This window comes from Diuraphis noxia, unplaced genomic scaffold, assembly GCF_037042655.1.
Source record: "Diuraphis noxia isolate RWA-SAM2 unplaced genomic scaffold, SU_Dnox_SAM2 contig0002, whole genome shotgun sequence".
NCBI classification, from domain to species: Eukaryota; Metazoa; Arthropoda; class Insecta; order Hemiptera; family Aphididae; genus Diuraphis; species Diuraphis noxia.
The window spans coordinates 42,459,582-42,480,219 of record NW_028301712.1 but is presented as its reverse complement, the minus strand read 5'-3'; the positions used below and the strand labels follow the sequence as shown (position 1 = coordinate 42,480,219).

The 20,638-nt window shown below is 28.9% G+C and overlaps 2 protein-coding genes across 2 annotated transcripts in view; both read right to left on the bottom strand.

Annotated features, from left to right (window-relative positions):
* The window catches only part of Swim (Secreted Wg-interacting molecule), a 39,678-nt gene that overhangs the window by 8,899 nt on the left and 10,141 nt on the right, over window positions 1–20,638 (bottom strand). The window contains exon 3 of the mRNA XM_089219702.1: window positions 1,962–2,235. Within this exon, the coding sequence (XP_089075828.1) occupies window positions 1,962–2,235 (274 nt within the window). The remainder of the gene's footprint in view (window positions 1–1,961; window positions 2,236–20,638) is intronic.
* Window positions 5,285–5,806, bottom strand: LOC149058478 (ATP-dependent DNA helicase PIF6-like). Its single transcript, XM_089218379.1, has one exon. It carries the CDS (start codon window positions 5,804–5,806, stop codon window positions 5,285–5,287), a length of 522 nt encoding a protein of 173 aa, XP_089074505.1.

Genomic DNA, 20,638 nt, shown 5'->3' with positions numbered 1-20,638 from the left:
TGGACGTAAAACAGCTGGAGGAAAGCAACAATATAACACTGTAGGTCGTGAAAAATACCGAAACAATAGCTACAGCGCACAGGATGAAGAGAGTGTAAATCGTATAATAAACGTATCGTATTATAATATATTTGAATGTACCTACACAGTACACAGTACACGGCTATATAAACAGTGATGTATTGCTAAAAATATTCGTGGGTATACGCAATGTTCGGGGGGGGGGGGGGGGGAGGGGGGACCCCCACGAATTTTCTCGCATTAGGTACCCAAACTTAGAAATTTAACATCATTTTTTTTTCACCACTTACTAAGATTTGTATAACCTCCTCTCCCCCTGAAATTTGTTCTAAGTACGGCCTTGGGTACTACAGTCTTTTACATGTAAATAGGTGATAAGTGATAGCATTGGGTCAAAAAATAAATTTCCTCACTTCATTTAAAATAATTTTTTTTTGCAGCCTTTTTTATTACATATCGCATACGCAACTACGCAAGTACTTAATACTTTTGAAAGTAATCTATTATATAATATAGATGACACAGTATAATAATAATGATAAATTGATTATGGTCGAGTGAGAATTATTATAATTTAGGTAGCGCAACCAACAATAATACACACTGACGATATAGTAATCAAATAGTGATAAATAATTATGCATAATATCATTATTTAAATTAAATAATAGATAAGTAGGAATTTGCGCCTTTTTTATACCGATTATTTAATATTTTATACGATTTTTCAGTTATAGAAACAGAATGGATTACTTATGTGGAACTTTGTTTCTAGTTTAATACATTTTATCAAAATTTTAACTTTAAATACTTATAGGAAAAAAACAGTGCTTATGTATTTTTGATCGAGTGTACATTTTTTTATCAAAATTAATTTTGAAAAAACTAAAAATATCATAAAATTCATATGCATATAAATAACTCGACATAAGTCAAAATATTTTGAAAATATTATGGTGTATGTGCAATTATATACATTAAGTGAACGTTTCATGTATCTACAGTAATTTGTTTTTTACTTACACCCAAAACCAAAATCGATTTTGACGAAAACCGATTTGAGTAAAAATTCACGTTTTTCCTTTGTTTAGTTTTTGTTTTTCCCAACGTTTTTAAAAAATTCTAAAAATTTTAAATTTTGATCTCCCGAATGCACCGACATCTTCATTTTTTTTTCATGTTTAAATCGAGAACTGGAGTAGTACTGTCGTTAGTCATTTCACCTCCAAACCCCACTGTTTAATGTTGGGTTACTTAAATAAGAATCGCTCATTTAGTTTCAAAATATCATAGATACGTTTTTATCAACAGTCTTTTTATGCTAGATTATCTTCAATGTAGTTATATCTACTAAATAATCTGCATCATATTCATGATTCTTTAAGGAATTTTTGACAAAACAGCTGAAAACATCACTTGGATTGAGAAAATTAACCCTAGTAACTAGCACTGACTGACATGGCATGGTTATATAAACCATAATTTATAGCATTATATACTTATATCTTTGAATTTGATTTACACTGTGTGATTACTATTATAAAATGTATACGACATACGTAGGTAATTTCGTGTGCACAATATACATATAGAAACATATTAACCATTTTTATTTTGGCTTAGAAGAGTTATATTGCTTATACCCCATTTTTTTTTAAGTTTAATTGGTAAGTCTCACTTGAACATTTGAAACACGTGTTATTTGGTACCGATAGGTTTATAGTGAGTTGCTGAAAATAGTCGTACCTACGTAACTTAGCCTATATATTATTATATGATGTTTTGATGATATTAAATTAAATCGTCTATGATGATGACTGGGGGCGAAATGACACTAAAAAGAGGTATTTTGCAACCAAGTCTTTTGAATATCATTATATAAGTTGTATATTTATACGAACATGTTAAATTGTGTTGGGATAGATATACTCAGTACTCACGTTTGACAGGTGCTGGAGGCATAGGAACATCTATGTGTTTACAAAACGACATGAAGTCAGGACAACAGTCTTCGGACCGGGTGTGATTGCAAAAGTCATCGCAGTAACACAACGTGTCCAGTATCGGTACGGTACAGTCGTCCTGCCGACCTTTGCAACAACCCCTAGGCCTGGTCGAGCAGTATCGGCCTGCAACGTCAGGACCGTATTCGAACGCCGCCGCACAACTCAACGCCACCACCATTACGGCGACCACGGCGGGCGTAGTCGTCATCTGTAACATAAACAAAATCGTGTCAGACGAATTATTATTCGTGTCTACGAATATTAAGTTCTAAAATTATATAAAATATATTACATTCACAAACTTTGTTTTTTTTTTTTTTTTTTATTAACATATGAATATTAATATATTATTTTATATTATATTATTAGGTATTTTAAGTCTTATCGATTTTTGTCTGTATGTATAGAATAAAGACATGGTTTGATTTTCTGAACACTTAATCGTGCAATATCAATCATAAGTCAAATTAATTAGACATACAGTTCAAAACATATTTTATAAATTGTAATTCATATAAAGAAATACTATAGTGAAAATATTAAATAATTATAATAAATAATAATAATGGTTTACTTAATAACTTACCTATAGTATGATATACTTGATGTAATTAGTTTTTCAATTGTTTAATTCAATTTATACAATAAAAATACATTTTTGAAATATAGTATCTAATTTTGAACAGTTGGACGTTTTTTTACAGGTACATTCACGATACATATATATATATTATATATTCGTACCTATACATTTTTCAGTCGGCAGTACTATAGTGTGATATTCAATATTTTCTTTGGTGAAATTATGACGTCTATCTGTTAATGTTTCTAAATTGAAATTTACCGTTCAAAATAAACTGAAGTTGTTGAAGCATACTTAAATGAGCTTAACATTATAGAATTTAGGATCTTGGTAAATTTCATAAAGTATTAAACTTTTCTCCGTGAACTAGTTTTTTTTCTACCCAATAATGCACATGTCTTAAACGTACCCACCCGAATATCCAACTTTTCATGCAGAGTTTACAAATGACTTATTTATTTTTAAATCACTTATAGTATCATCGTGTAAATATTATGTTAAAAAAAAGAAACTGAAAGATGTATTCACGTAATTGAAAAAAAATATGATCGAACCTTAAAGATAATGACCTAGTTATGTTACACATAAAAATAAGTGTATTTTATTATATATGAAACCACTTACATCCTAAAACGAAACTATTTTCTAATTTTCATACTCATAGGTTCAAGTGATTCTGGCTAGATGACCCAAGGCAAGTCATTTTATATATATAGATATATGGAAATATTTTGCTATAGGTCTGCCTGAAATATTATAGCCCATCATAATTCCGAGAAAAATGTTGTGACTGATACTTTTTATATTATTATCTTTTATAAATTATTATGAAATCGTTGTATGTTATAAACTTATATTCAATCTTTAGTAAAATACTACCTATAAAAACAAAAATGAAAATATTTCGCTATTTCACGAGTATAATATTATTATATAGATACCTATACGTTTATCTTTTATGAAAAGTTATAAATACAATATAACTTAGAATAAAATAAACAGAAAATTCTTAAATAATAGTTATTATACATTTTATATACACAATGACGTATATAAATGTATTGTATAAGAATATTACTCATTTTTAGAAATCACGCACTACGTATATACATACAAAAATACGTTTAGAATATTACTGTAATCTGCAGGGCTGTTAATTGTTATATTTTTATTATAATGTACCTATATTGTCATCTCTGACGGAAGGTTTACGTTTTTTTTATGCTCGTATATTGTGTAAAATAACAAGTATATAATAAATAGGTACTTATTTTATTTGGCTGCGAGTAGTGCGAGTTATACCTACGACGTAAATATATACATGTGATATTAAATGTTTAACTTGAAACGGCTTGTGGCTCTTGAGATAAAGATTGCGCTGTTTTGTTGTTATACTTAATGACTTAAAAGTATTTTCATTTTTTTTTTTCATGTTTAAATCGAGAACTGGAGTGTAGTGCTGACGTTAGTCATTTCACCTCCAAACCCCACTGTTTAAAGTTGGGTTACTTAAATAAAAATCGCTCATTTTGCTTCAAAATATCATAGATCCGTTTTTATCAACAGTCTTTTTATGCTAGATTATCTTCAATGACCTACTTGTTTCGTTTTCATCATATATTGCGTCCAAACTTAAAATTTAACACTATAATTATTTTAAAATATTTTTTTTCTACTCAATTTGCTGTCAGGAAAGGTTTCAATCATAAAAGTACACATACCTACACATATTATTATAGGTACATTTAGTTACAAAACACATTTTGAAAAAAAAATCAAATTTGTATCACCAGTATTTGAGCGTAATTACAACTAAAATGTTTCTGTGATAATAATTTTAAAATTAAAGATTTTAATAAATCTAAATGTTTTATCAGTTTCTATTTAACATTATGTCAAATTTGAGCAACGTAAAATTTTAATATTTTTAATCACTTTTCAAGGTCTCATACAATAAGTAAAACAATAATTACATTATAATAATTTATGTGCAACTAAAAATAAACAAAATTATCATAATTATGCCCATACCTTGATGTGTATGTTGGTGACATTCTGCTGTACAGTACAAGTGGTAGTACAAGTGGGTCACTGTAATGGATGGTTTTAAATTTGAATTCAATGATTTAATAACATTCTATATGAAAAATTATTCTGAGTGGTGACGGTTTATTGGCCTAGGATGAATTATATTTGTATTGTTATGATTATTACTACTTTAGTCGGTTGAATTAATATTATTTTAATATTATCATATTATTGTGTAATAATATACTTTAAAAGTTTCAAATACTCACGAATAATATTCTTAAATTACAACAATTGAACTATAATCGTTATTCTTGATTATTTTATATGTGACTTCGTCCAAATTTAAAAATATTTTAACTATAAAATAAACTGTGTTTATACTTTATGTATTTACTAGCTGAATTACCCGGCTTCGCCCGTGTGTAGTTTTTGTTTTATCAAAATTAAATTCTTAAATCAACACAAATTGTTGTGTTTTAAAGAAGAAAAAATATGTATTTTACTTAATGCTATCAAGTGCTAAAAAGGTAGTAGTTGTTGAATTATAAAGACAACAAAAATAATAATAATAGTATTTACAAATGATATAACTTTTTTTATGAATATTTACAAATGATACGTAGTTGCTCAATTCTAATATGGTTTAAGTCAAAACCTCTTGGTATACCACATTTAGAGTTTTATTTTGTGGTGCATAAACGTACAAATGGTCAGGTCTTCCAACTCTAGAAAATGCCACATACAATTGTCCGTGTGAGAAACAGTTATTTTCTAAATTTACACCACAATAAGTTAAAGTCTGACCTTGAGCTTTGTTTATTGTCATTGCAAAACAGACTTTTATTGGAAACTGAACTCTTCTAAACTTAACTGGAAAATCGTTGGGGTATAATGGTATTTTCGGTAAAAATATTTTTTCTCCCTTAGCACATCCGGTCAAAATTTCAGCTTCGATTACATTTTTTGTAAGAGAAGTGACACGAAGCCTAGTCCCGTTACATAATCTAGGAGAATTCAAATTTCTCAATAATATGATTGGAACCCCCACCTTCAGTGATATTTTATGAGGAGGCATACCAGATGGTGTTTGTGAATTTAAGAACTCTGTAGGAAAATGTACCGATTCTTCACTATCAATAACTGTATCGATAGAAAAGTAATCCATTTCTAGTGCTTGAAATCCACTAACTATTAGTGAGTTTATTGTGTCAGCTCGGTTATTTGTAGTTGTTAAAATAACGCGTTCGCATAACCATTCACTATTCAGATTTTTCAAATTCCCAATATCTTGGTACACACTTTGTATCAGTTGTTCCAACGAATTTGTCGATACTGCTAGTTTTTTTTACATTTCGATAAGAAATGTATTATTATTTTTAGTCAGTGTTTTCTATACAACTCATTAAATATTATATAGCCTCGGAACAATTCATAAACACACAAAAAAAGGGTACCACACGATTGCGTACGATGTATCTTTTTGAGAACACGATTGCGTACGTTAACACGATTGCGTACGTTAAACCATTAACTTTAATATTTACCCCAAAAGTCAAACGATTGCGTACGATTTACTGTGCAACGTTGCCAAATTTATGTTTTTATTTTTGATCAGTAAAATTTAAATTTTATGACTTAAGCTATGGTACCACTTAAAAATCTCAATTTTCGACAAATATGTTATAATATAGTATACAAAATAAAATAATTAAAAATAATAAAATGTTTAAATAATATAGTAAAAAATGTTATACTTGGTACCACTTAAAAATCTCAATTTTCGACAAATATGTTATAATATAGTATACAAAATAAAATAATTAAAAATAATAAAATGTTAAAAAAATATAGTAAAAAATTTTATACTTGGAACCACTTAAAAATCCTAAAATATCCTAGTAAAATAACCGATTTCGTTATCGCCTATTAAATATCACCTATCGAATCTCAATTAATTTTAAATTATATGTTCTATAATATAGAACAATATTGAGCGCTTAACAGTCGATCGCAATCGACCGGTCGATCTTGGACAATTCCAAAGTCAATCATATTAGAATTTATTTTTAGGGCCACGCGCTCTATATGTTTCTTAATAAGTATAAGAAAATGGCAACAGTGCTTCAAAGTTGCAGATAAAAATCGTACGCAATCGTGAACATTTAATGTTCACGATTGCGTATGTCGATACAGACCGTACGCAATCGTGTTTTACCGCAAAAAAAAAGGTCAGAGTACAGGTAGACGGAAACCTTCGGACCGCCGTGCCGTACGGTATTTCCCATTATCGGCCGACTGCTATTGTTATTATTATTATTATACATTATTACAAATTACACATAAAAAATTATTTTTGCCAATTTCAACCCTTTAAAATCAAAATTTTGAAAATCGGGCGATGTGGTGACACTCACGAAGGTATTTGGAACAACTTTGTGAAAAAAAATTGGAAAAAAGTTAAATAGCGTCGTCACAAAATTGGTACATAAAAAAGGCCTGTTCTTTTATATATATATATATAAGGATAAGTTTTTTGATTGCAGAATAAACTACTCACGTGGAACTTGTTTTAAATTGCATTATGAACATTTTGAACTGATATCAAATCTTATTTATGAGTCAAAATTGATGAAAATATTTAGGTCTATCTTAATCTGCAATCAAGAATTTGTATTTAAATTTAAGAAAAAAAATTTTTATAACCGTTTGCACTCAATGGAAAGTGAAACAAATTTAAATTCTTCTCAAAATGTGAGGTGTGACAAATGTTCAAGTGATGAAAATCCAGATTCAAATAAAAATTTGTTTTATTAACTAACTTTGGATACGCTATACATATTACTATACTTACTAGGTATCAATAACTGTATCAGTCTGTAAGCTATATATGTCTATTTTTAGATCATTTTAGTGGTTCGTGAATTATAATTATATTCTTTAATTGTTTCCGAAAAAATAAATTAACATCATACACGTATATTATAGAATAGGTAATACACATATTTTACATTATATCATACTACACATTACATCATTTGATATTTACTGGATTAAATTTAAAGTCGTAATATTTTAACGATGTGTTATATTTTCAAACACTGAAACTTAATTAACATCCATCAACCATATTATTATAAAATATCTACCAATAAAGTTATTGTTTTTCGACAATCGCATATTGTAAAAGTACGTGCGAATACGAAAAAATTAACTAACCGATTATGCATTGTTTATAATTTAAATAATTTTTTATTGTAATTACATATTATAATTATTGTTATTATTTGAACGACCTACAAAACATTACACACATATCATTATAAATTAAATGCTTTTGAAATGTTTAAATGTTCTGATTTTATTAAAATAAAACAAACAATGACATCCTCTAAACAAGGTTTATCTATATACCAATAAACATAATTTTAATCCATCGTTTCTAACCCATTTTATCTTAGTTGTTGGTTTTAGATAAGTCATACATTTTACTCGGAGACTAGATAAAATTACTATGAGAGGGCGGGGATATCCCGAGTGCGTCCCGTTTTTAATTATTACCTTTTTTATAGCCCGAGTGCGTCCGCAGTCTTATCGACAAATTATATTACAGTGCCTAAGTGCGTCCACCGTCTTATCGACAAATTATGATGAATAGCCCGAGTGCGTCTTCGGTCCACAGTTGCTATAGGTATCTATTTAAGATAAAATAATCGAACTTTTAAGATACCTACATGTTTGACGATCGATATGGTGGTTAAAAGGCACAACTATAATACTTTCATTTGTACATTTATGACTGTAAAACACTGGAAACAGTGGGGAAATTAATTTTAGCTGGATTCGTTAGAAATCAAAACTTATGACGACGAACAATTTCTCATGGTAAATGACAGTAATCAAAATATAGTAATGTTTTCATGTGAAAAAAATTTAAATACTTTAAGTACTGTTAAGACTATATAATATGTAGATGGTACATTTAAGTATTGTATTAAATTTTTTTTACAATTATTTACAATACACGGCTTAAGTAATGGTCATTAGTAATGACCATTACTTACCTTTAGTGTATTTTTTACTTAATAATAAAGAATGCGAATTATATGCAAAATGTTTTAATATATTAAAAACTGAATTTTTTAAATTAAATTTATGTTGTTCTCCCGAATATATATTTGCGGATTTTGAATTATCTATTCATCTTGGCGCATTAAAAGTTTGGCCAACTAAAATTATTAAAGGATGTCGTTTCCATTTGGGGCAAGCATGGTGGCGTCACATTCAAAATTTGGGGTTGAGTAAAGATTATCGCGACCAAACAGAAATAGGTTTATTTTCGAAAAATATATTTGGTTTACCATTATTGAATCAAGAAGATGTAGAAAACTGTATTATTGAAGATTTTATATCTATAATGCCGAAACATAAAAAACTCAACGAATTTATGGATTATATTACAGAAAATTATATAGATTCTGGAGCAAAATTTCCTATTTCCATGTGGGCCGAAATGAATAGTAGTTCTGAAAGAACAACAAATGACTGTGAAAGCTTTCATTCCAAGTACAATTCATTATTTTATACACATCTCCCAGACATATATACATTTTTGGAAATATTAAAAAAAATTCAAATTGATACTAAAATAGCAATCCGAACGGCCACACAAACAAAAAAACCAAAAGGAAGTACGTGCAAGAAAATTACATACATCGAAGACAATATAAAACAATTTAAAAATAATAAAATATCAAGATTCGATTTTAATGGCATTTAAACACCAGCCTATATAAATATATAATAATAACAAAACATTTTTTAATAAATTGTATGCTCACCTAAACTTAACGGCGTAAGCTTAAATAAATAAATAAAAATAATATTTTTGGGGTGTAAGCCAGTTCACCTCCTCGTGGTGCACCTTGGGTAATTCTAAATGAACTGGGACGCATTCAGGCTATGTAAAAAATATGACCTTTTTTTCTTGGGACGCACTCGGATGATACCTTACTCTGGACGCACTAGGAACATTAAAAAAGGGTCATTTCGGGACGTACTCGGGAAACCCCGGAGAGGGCCATATGTGGCCTAGGTATTATGAGACACGAGTTGATGACTTTAGGGTGTAATGATTTTTAGGAAGCTGGAAGCTAAGAAAATGTGTATCATTTGTGCGTATTAGGTATATACCTATTGTGAACTCATGATTATCATACATAATTAAATAATATATTTAAGAAAATAATTGAAATAATAACTGCGAAGTATTCTATACCTAAGATAGGTAAGTAACTAATAAATAATAATCGATTGAACATCAAATATAAAACCTTCCAAATTCAACACAAAAACAAGCCGATTCAAGTTGCTTACCAAAATGCTTCTCGACGTGTTAACAATCTTTGGTTTTTTAATACCATACTCATTTTAAAATGCGAACCCTACAAACGTCTATAATAGGCCACTGTGATATTCATATTTCTATTGCGATTTAGTCAAGTATCGTGAAATCAATCATCGTTCTTATTTTATCTAATTTATTATGTAATTAGTTTTCTCTATATAATATTAGGTTGTTATAATATTACACCATTATTCGATTTTTTTTTTTATAATCTTCTGATAATTCGATTAAAAGCGATATTATAACAATATCATTGTCTCAAAATTTCAACTAGCTCCACTGGTGTTAGATGTAATATACGTTTATGTTATACCTACCTATATATATATAATAAGGTATCCCAATCGCAAACAATAATTATATTATACACTTCTACTATCAGATAGATTGCTGTTCATATTACTCACCGAATTGATGTCGAATCGAACAGCTTAAATAACGTTCAATTATTAAAAGTCTTAATTACACGCGTATATACACACAAACACGCGCGCACTGCACACACACGCGCACGCGATATACTACATAATTATTATTATTGTACGATGCTATAGATGTAATCGATTTCGTCTCCAATATCCGGCCATAATAGTGATAATAATATTGTGATAATATTATTATAATATATTATAACTCTTGTCTCGTGGCATAATAGTCAACTGCGACGACGTAGATATCGAAATAGTTACGATATTAATGTATATATATATATCGTATTATGACGGCGACGTCGCATAAAAGAAAACAGAAATAGAAAAAATTAAATGTTTCGTGATACGGTCGTTTAGACTCGATAGTCTTGGAATAGACGGTATGGAAAGTGCAATAATCGTCAGATTATGTCCGTCTACGAATGACACACATACCTCTATTGTACAGAAAATATAATAATATAATATTTTAACAACATGCGACGATGAGCGCCATTATTTGCTGACTACCTCTTAAACGCATTTTACAGACGTTGCGTGGTCGGCGCCACGACGACAGCAATATCATTATTATTAGCAAGTCAGTGTTTCGGGGCGAGACTACGTGTCGTTTGACAAGAGTGTGAATATGTTTTATGTTGTAAGTCGGGGGGTGGGAGGAATTATTCATCCTTCAACGTATTTGAAGCTAAGACGCGTCATTTTAATATAATAGCAGGTAGTCATTTTTTTTAAATCCTTCAATTATACAAAATGCGAAAATATGCAAGGTATAATGTTGTTGATTGTAGGTTTGATTAGGTTTTAATCCTGTACTAATCCTTTTTTTAAATGTAATTTACTACAACTGACGAAATTCTAGGTAAACTCAAACTTCTCAAATTCGCAATGTTACACTCTTGTAAGATAGGGACAATCATAATACTATGTGGCGTCTTTTTATTTTTGTTTAATTTTTTTAATTCGTCATCAGTTATTAGCCAGTAAAAGGTCTCTAAATATTATAATCATAAGTCTTGTCCACTGTCATACGCCATTTATATGTTTACTTTCGTAGTCATACCATTTTAAAATCAATGATATATCAGATACATTATCAGATATTCGAACAATGTATTCTGTATTTCAATCGTATAACTACCTAAAAAATTGATGATAAAAAAGTTATTTATTTTTGTCCAATAAAATAAACGGCACTCCCCTCAGTCTCAATTTATAATAATATTATAATATCGCTCGACCATTATTATTGTAATTACAAAACTAAGCGGATGTTTTGGTTTTCAATAAAAAAAAAATATATTTGTATTTATTTCTAATTAAACAAGCTGAGCTCCGTGTTGAGCATCGTAAACGATTATTGTTACACTGCAGCATAACGCTGCAATGACTCAATAATATAATCTTATTATACGCTTGTGACGACTGTTATCATAGCGGTCCTAAAGGCACGGTCTCCGTATTTGACTTGTCACGGAAAACTTACACGATCGCGTATAAAATTATATATTATTATACGGTAGCTGGGTAAGCTACGTACACTTATTACTCGGTGAGCTATTTTTCATTTGACGGCACTGTCGTTTTTTTTTTTTTTATTACATTTTTTTTTTCATCACGGTTTCATAACTATGATCGTCGCAATGGGATTAACGACAAGCAATAATAAACGTGTGTCGCACAAGCCTCGTGAGGTTTTTTTTTTGGGGGCTTCGACAACTGAGGTCATTAGCCTGGGGAACTGTAGGGGAAGGTACTGTAGGTTTTGACACATGTGTTTTTTGGCAGAATTTTGAATGGGCACCCGTGGGTTTCTGCCATGCCCTGCATGGTGCAATGCCCAAAGAGCGATGCCGCCCGTGACCGAGATTCGAACCGTCGACTGCGAGCGTCGCAACCGACGCCTTAGTCCGCTCGGCCACTCCACCCCCCTCTCACGAGGTTTCTCACCTCACCCGCATACACATCGTGCCATTCCATTCCACTAAAATATAATTAAAACACTGTTGATCTTCAAACGGACGTGATACATAGCATTAAGTTAATGATAATAATGATACGTGTTTAACACATTTGCCGAAAATTATATTGATATTCTTAAAAAGTTATGAATACGAAATAACAATTGATAATTAAATGAGATGATGAAATATTATTTATGATGCCGATCAGGTATGATATAGCTAGGGTATATGAAGAAAAAAAGTAAAACTTATATGCAGATCATAATAATAATATTTTGGACTGTCCAGAACTTAAAAAATATCAAGATTTTAGAATTAAATCAACTAATAAATTTTAAAATATACCTGTCCATTATACGATAATTTTAAATTTAAAAAAAAGTTTTATTCTAGTCTAGAGTTTTATAATTTTTCATCGTTTTTTGAGAAACTTAGCTGTGAAACTTCATAAATTATTCGTTATCACACCTACATATTATTCATATTAGCATTCCCATACACATGGTTGTCAATATGTGATGACTATAAAAATAATTATACATGATTTATTGCATAAATACATAAAATCTCGGAATTGGCTTTTATTTTTCCTATGATATTATGTTAATATTGTAGATACGATTTCAGTTCTATTTTATTAGGGATAATTGAAGAATCAACGTGACTCGTCACAGAATTTTTATGTAGGCTCATATAGCTATGATAGTGCAATGAACACATACTATTACAATAATATTGTTACGTTCACGCATAACTTCCTGCTTTGCGTATATAGTGTTTCCGCCATAGACAATATATAGTTGTGAAATACCATTCTCGGTCGGAATTCCAAAACATAAACGGTTTAATTAAACAATAATTTGTCTGGCGCCAGAGATACCGCAGAAAAAAATAACAATGCGAAGAGTGCTTCAGAAATCTAACGAAATAAATAAAAACAATCAATAATAATGATTTGTATGTCATCACGGTTGTAACGGTGGGTTCAGCGGATGATATATATTATTATTATTAGGTACCTATTACAGTATTATTATAGACACGCGCCCATAAGCGATTGAACCTACGAAAATCAAATAAGAATAACGGCTAGCTAGCACCCACCTGTTTAATAATAATGTTTATAATATATAAATATATATATTATACATAAATATATATATATATATTATACATAAATATATATATATATATTAAATATACGTGTACAAAAGTTATATATATGGTGGCGATGCATCATATTATTATAATAGTCGCGAACTGGCAGCAGAGGTACGTCAAGGTCGTTGGCAGACGCATATGTAGGTAAAATTATTTTAATGCAAAATGCAACGTGTGCCTATAATGTATTCACCGTGGTGTGTTCGGTTTTGTTATTGATGCGAAAAAATATGTGCAGCGAATGATGGGTAGAGCAAAATCAAGTTGAGATGAAAACGCTAAATGCCTTTTATATAATATAGTTAGCAGCTTATATTATTACAATATCCTCTGATATTGTAAACATTCATACACTGGTTGGTTAGATTAAGTATGTTGTATGTTTAATTCTCAGCTTTTTGACTCAAAAATACTAACCCACTTTAAAACATATAGGTCGGTATCATTTAGAACTGCATTTTATGTAACACTGACACAACTACACAAGTGCCTACGCATTATCCATTATCAATATAACACTATCTTAAAATCGACAAGTTGACGATTCCTAAGTTCAATAAGTTGTATGATAAAAGATCAGCTCTAAGTACTATTATACTTTATAATAATATTATAATTATAGTAGGGTACTCGTTTATATACCTGCAATGATACGACATGTTGATATCTTTCAGTTATCTGCTATGTCAAACTGTTATCGCTGTGCAATGTGCATACCTATAATATGATATAATATCTACGTATGCCAATACAACGTTTAGTGTAATATAATTAATATTTCAGTAAAAGTAAATAGATTAAGTATTGACGTTAACTTATCTATGAAGTACGAACAAATTTAAAAAATAAATGCATTCAAATAAAGTGAAATTATTAAAATATGATTGTTGCTCTGTTGATTGCAATAATTTTATTCACAAACATTACAAGCTGTAAACAGAAAATATAAATAACGATTCATTATAAATAATATTATGATATCAGTGATATCACTATAATATTATAATACATTTACCTTGACCTACCTATCATCGTTTCAGTGTAAACCGTGGGTAAAGTGATTTAAATTTGAAAATATCAATCACATTAATTGGAACCAAACACCGTTTATAATACATAAATGATAATATAGTTAATCATGTCTAAACGAAAAGATAAAATACAAAGAAATTACATTTACATAATATTTACGTTCAATCTGTCGAGAAACGACAATTCATTACCATAATATTTATTATTTTTATAAAATCTAGGACAAAATTATCCAGTTATAATATACCTACTCTTTATGCTGCAATGGCAGGTGGACAAAACAAAACCCTCCAACTGTAATTTTATAAATATAAACATAAAAAAATCATATTATAATGAATGAGATTATTGTCATCAAACAATACAAATTCATAAAAAAAATAGAAATATTCAACTTTTTCCAATTTAGATATTTTCTGGCTTAAGTTTTGACCAACAGCTATATTAAGACAAAAACCAGTACTCGGCAATAATATTTATATGAGCAAAGTCTATTCGTATACAACTTACATGCCTCGTGCTTAATAATAGTATATTATAGTAAATTCACAGACTAATACTTTTTCCGATTGAGGGATTTATTCATCCTTCCCATACATAATTATTGCACACATTTCACCTGGTAAATTTTTTTGAGAGGAGAGGATTTTGTCTATTTGTTATTACAAAATGTTTTATTGTATTGCGAATTATACCAAATTAATAACACCCTGATCAACATGTCTGGGTTCTAAATGGTAAGCCATCGTCATATCGTGACAATTCATGTACAATCGTAATAAATTTAGACGTGAAAATAATTAGTTTTTAAATTTCTCGTGAGTCTTATAATGACAAATATATTGAACACTTAACGGGTTACAAATCGTTTTATTAATGGGATACCGTATTACACACTATATATATTATTATGTCACACAATATTGTACACTATAATATACATTATGCGTTATATGCATCGCGGCACTTTGACTGTGATGCACACAGTAAAAATTATGTTGTTTATTGCTTTATTAGTATAGGTACATATTACAATATTGGTGTAAATGTAACAAGTCCCACCCTTGAACTTGAGTGTTAGCTTGTGATTGATGTACATTACAATATTATCACCGAGCAAGGTTCTTATTCGATACTATCATTGTGATCGAACTTTTGAGAAAAGATTCAAATCGAGAAATTCAAATTCGATTGTATAAAACTTTAAACATCGCCAGATATTATGCTCCACACGATTCGAATATTGTCCGGACAAATCGACCTCGTAATAGAAATATTCTGTAAAAAGACACGACAGACATCGATAAAATAATAAGAATAATAGATACCTACTGCATATATTATACATAAACATTGCCGATAGTTAACCTACGTAGAATTTATTGATGTTTTCGAATCGAATGGTTGGTTAAATTTAACGGATCGTATATGAAATAAATATCTGCAAACGTTTCACGTGATAATATTCCAACTCTATAATAATATCATTCGCATCGGTTTAAAGTCGTGTTGAGTTGTCACCGAAAAAACAGTGATACATTCTATTTTACGAGTGAGGTATTTATATATATTTACCATTGTGAATTGAGTATTATAGTCATTTTGCATAATATAGGTAGGTTCGTTTCGGTACACAAAACAGCAAACGACAACAGTCAAATATTTATAATAAATGACCCGTATGTATAATAACAACGATCATATAATATAATAATATATTATGTTAATAAGTATTTATGTTTACAATATTAATATTATACATTATATTATTGACTTAGTGTGAATCCATTAAGACATTTTAATATTTACATGCGTATGAGATGACAAGATGAAAATCATAAAATACAGATCGATTAGGTAATGCTTGATAGGTAGTCACTTTAAAAAGGAAAAAAAACTCTCGTTGTTTGCATTATTCAATTTGAAGTGTTCTTATGACGTGACATGGATGGGTAAAAATTGAAACTTAACGTTGTATAGATATAGAAACACCATGACTCCCATAATGTGATTTTTAAGGCTGGAATTTATATTTTATACGGTTATATTATAATTACTTAAGCAGTAAAATATCTGAAGGTAATGACCAGAATAATGCAAGGAACTGTTCGTAAAAAAATCTTTGAACTTGAATAGTATACCAATGTAAAATATGAACCAAAATACTTTTTTTTTGTTTTAACATATCCAGTTATCAATAGCCTTGTAGTATTATAATTTTTAACTATCATAATATGTTTGAAATAACTTACTTATACTCTATATTATTATCTAAATTCTGTTTTAGTGTCTTCCCATATTTGGGAAAGTTGCAACTTATTTGAAAATACTTTGTTATAAGTATTCATTGTTTAGATGATCGAAGTAGAGTGGCACAGGGATACCTACCCCGTAAAATTTTGGAACACTACTTCGTTCACCTTAACGATTAAAAATCGTAAACAATATAATTTTTTTAATTGTTCTTTTGCATTGTTTGTTTGCTTTCAATCATTTCAATTGAAATGAAAATTAATGTGAATACAATATTTTTAAAAACATGGTAATTTTTTCGAAATAAGGATTGTAGATAGTAAATACTAAATGGATTACCTTGTATACTTATCAGAAAATCTATTAAATATCCAGTAGTCAGTTCTTTATCAAAAATATAAAAATAACGCGTAGGTACCTATAATTGTATAGATATATTTTGTATGCTTTGTTTTTAATCTTCAATAAAAAAAAAAATGTTTTGTCACAATGGATTTGATTAAAAAATAAATAGATGGCCTTAAAAATCACCTAAATTAGAACCCAAATTATGACTATGGAATACATTTCAGACATTTAATAGAACAAGGGCCTATTATTTTAGAATTAAAAATATATTTTTACCGTTTTTGAATTACAAAATATGTTTTTTATTTGACAGCTAACACTCATTCTGAATAAAGTCGATAAATATCATATTATGTTTTTTTCATTTCCTGAATAAAAAGTGAAAGTTGGAATTAGGCAGTTGTCCTTATGAGGGTCTCACTTATGAACAAAATGTAAAAACAATAGTCACTGCAGTCTACTAGTATGTGCTAATATCAATAATCATTACGGAAACATATTTTTATTATTAATTTCCCTTGATATATTCCTTAAATTGGTTCAAATATGAATGAAACGTGTTACCTATATGGCTTATAATAATATTATAATAATTTTAGTTAAATAAAAAAAAAAAATAGGAAATATAATATTTACCATTAAATAATAAAAAACAATGATTACAATTTACAATAATGAACAAAATATAATTTATTTGTTCCATAGGGGTATAAATTTATTATTTGTTTTTTATTATATAATTTATATAATTAAGATTATACTTTCTATAAGATCGTAGTCGAGTTTTAAACCAATTGGCCATGTGCCGAATCGAAAAAAGTTTCCCATTTTTTTACTCCCGGGTGCAGATGCGCGGGTGGTCTTAGAATACACAGCATGATATAATTAAAAACAAATTTCAAACAACTAAAAAAAATATTGCTAGCTGATCGCATTCCGTGGGCCCACGCGTCTGTCTAATCATAATAATATTATAATATGTAACCAAACGACGTAACTCTTTTATTGGCACCTGTACAATGACGTGGAAAGAGATTAATAATAACGAGGGGGAGAAAAATACACTTCTTTCTTTAATAACCGGCGGGATATTAATATGTAATATTATAATATATTTTATAGGTATATTGTTTGTTTAGCCCCGAAGGTGGCTTTCGATTCGAAGACGCGCGCGTATACAATTTTCTTCGTCCTTGAGACATATAACCATATCATATTATATGTATAAATAAGTATACAATTCTATTACAATATACATAGCCGGCACATGGATAGATACATGTATATAAGGTCACCCGATCCCTACTGTACGTGACTAAACAAAGTATAATATTAATCATTACATGAATTATTACAGATCCATCGTTGTTGTTATACCATCATGATATAAAATATACAAATCATTGATCGTTTATACTAGTCACAGCCCACAGGAACAAAAGCAAATCACCTGTATGTGTTTTATTTTTATAAAGTATCAAGTATCATGGAGCGGTGTTCATAGAATGTACAGAAATGTCTCGTTATGTTTTTGTACGTTAACTGTAACAACTGCAGCGAGTAGTTATTGAATATTAAAAGGGGGAGAATTCATTCGATGGAGCTTACAATTGCCTATTTACCAGGCTTGTTGCCATGATAATTATTATAACGTATAATAACCAATATCATCCGAAATAATTAATGGAACCTGAGTTAGAGCGAGAGAATCGTCATAGCCCATAAAATCTACGTATTATCTAAGACGTTATATAACCAAGACAATTGGAATTCAATTTAAATTTATTTCGTAAAAAAAAAATGTTGTATTCACAATAATATATTACATTTCACCTAAAATTGTATGCTATTATAATAATAGTTGCTTTGATGATCTATTATCTCAAATCTAAAACTAATTATCAGATATAATAATATGTGAAGAGGTAAATTAAATTGCGTAAAATATTTAAATTTGTTTTCTAAAACCATACTGTCTTCTCAGTAAAACCTCTATAAAAAAATATGGGTCACTTAATTTTTAATAAGCGAGACCCCACGAATAATATTGATAATACGAAACTGAAATACAAGAGGTTCAATAAAAATTCTGGTCTAAAACTCAATTATTTTTTTGTATTCATAAATCACCTACTAAGATATACATTAATACAGGTACATCGTGAGATTTAAAATCAACTAACGAATAACACGTAAGATGTATGTATATTAGTACAATATTAATTGTATATAATTATTATATACAAAAAAAATGAATTGAAATAATTTTATATTATGTATTCTATACACAAGTTGCAAGATTTCAATAAGTATAATGTCGACATAAATCATATTATAAATAACTAAATTTTATGTTATTTATTAAAATATTCATTTTAAGTTTTGTAAAAGTTGAAGTGTAATGTAATATTATTTTCATTACTTAAGAATAATAATAAAAACTAATCTATCTGTATTAAAAAAAACTGAGAAAATGTACGAAGATTTATCTAACTGTAAATTATTTTATTTAACTCGTATAGTGACGAAACTATTAGGTAGTAGATGCGATGATTTTCTGCAAAATCGTTCTATGTGTGTATTGTAAATTTATAAAAAGTAAACGTAGTCTTATATCAAAATAATGTTCATAATATTTACAAAAACGTGAATTTGTAAGTTAATCGGTCCCTTGACCATATATTATCGATGATACGTGTCGAAACATATTGAACTAAAATTAGGTACACAGATATCTAATAATTTTAAGAATTGCACCTATAACGAAGAGAGAACATAATCACTTTTAGAATTTCTCAAAGAGACCAATCTTCTGCATAAAATATAATAGAATTAGTAAAACTTAAAATATCACACAAAATGTAAACATATATTTCTCTTAAAACTTATTACATCAAGTTTTCGCCTATTTACAATTTATTATTTCATAAAAATTAAATAAACTTTAATATGTATTTTGAAACTTCAATAACTTCCGTAGTTGAGGTGTATTTGTTAAATAAAAAAAAAAAAATTATGAATTTTAGCGATCGTGAATAATTCGTGCGGATGTCAAATCATCAAATAAAAAACTGTTGTTGTGAAAAAGAGATCCGTTCGAGAAAATATTTCTATACAAAAGTAGGTACCTACACTGCAGTCTTAAACGGGAGATTAATGTTTTAAATTTTAATTATAAAACTATTATAAAAAGAAAACAATTCATCGACCGAGCACACGTCTTACAGTATATGTATAATATGTGTATGCAACGAGCATAATATAATATACATATTAACAATATGCGCTACCGCCATATTTTGACTAGTCACGATGAAAATTTGCCATAGCCACTACGTTATTACACTATCTATAACTACTTATTATACACTGTCACGACAATGAGAAAACATTATGCCTAATAA

Coding starts and splice junctions, on each gene's coding strand:
- LOC149058478 (XM_089218379.1), bottom strand. CDS start 5,806: ATGGATTACTTTTCTATCGATACAGTTATTGATAGTGAAGAATCGGTA.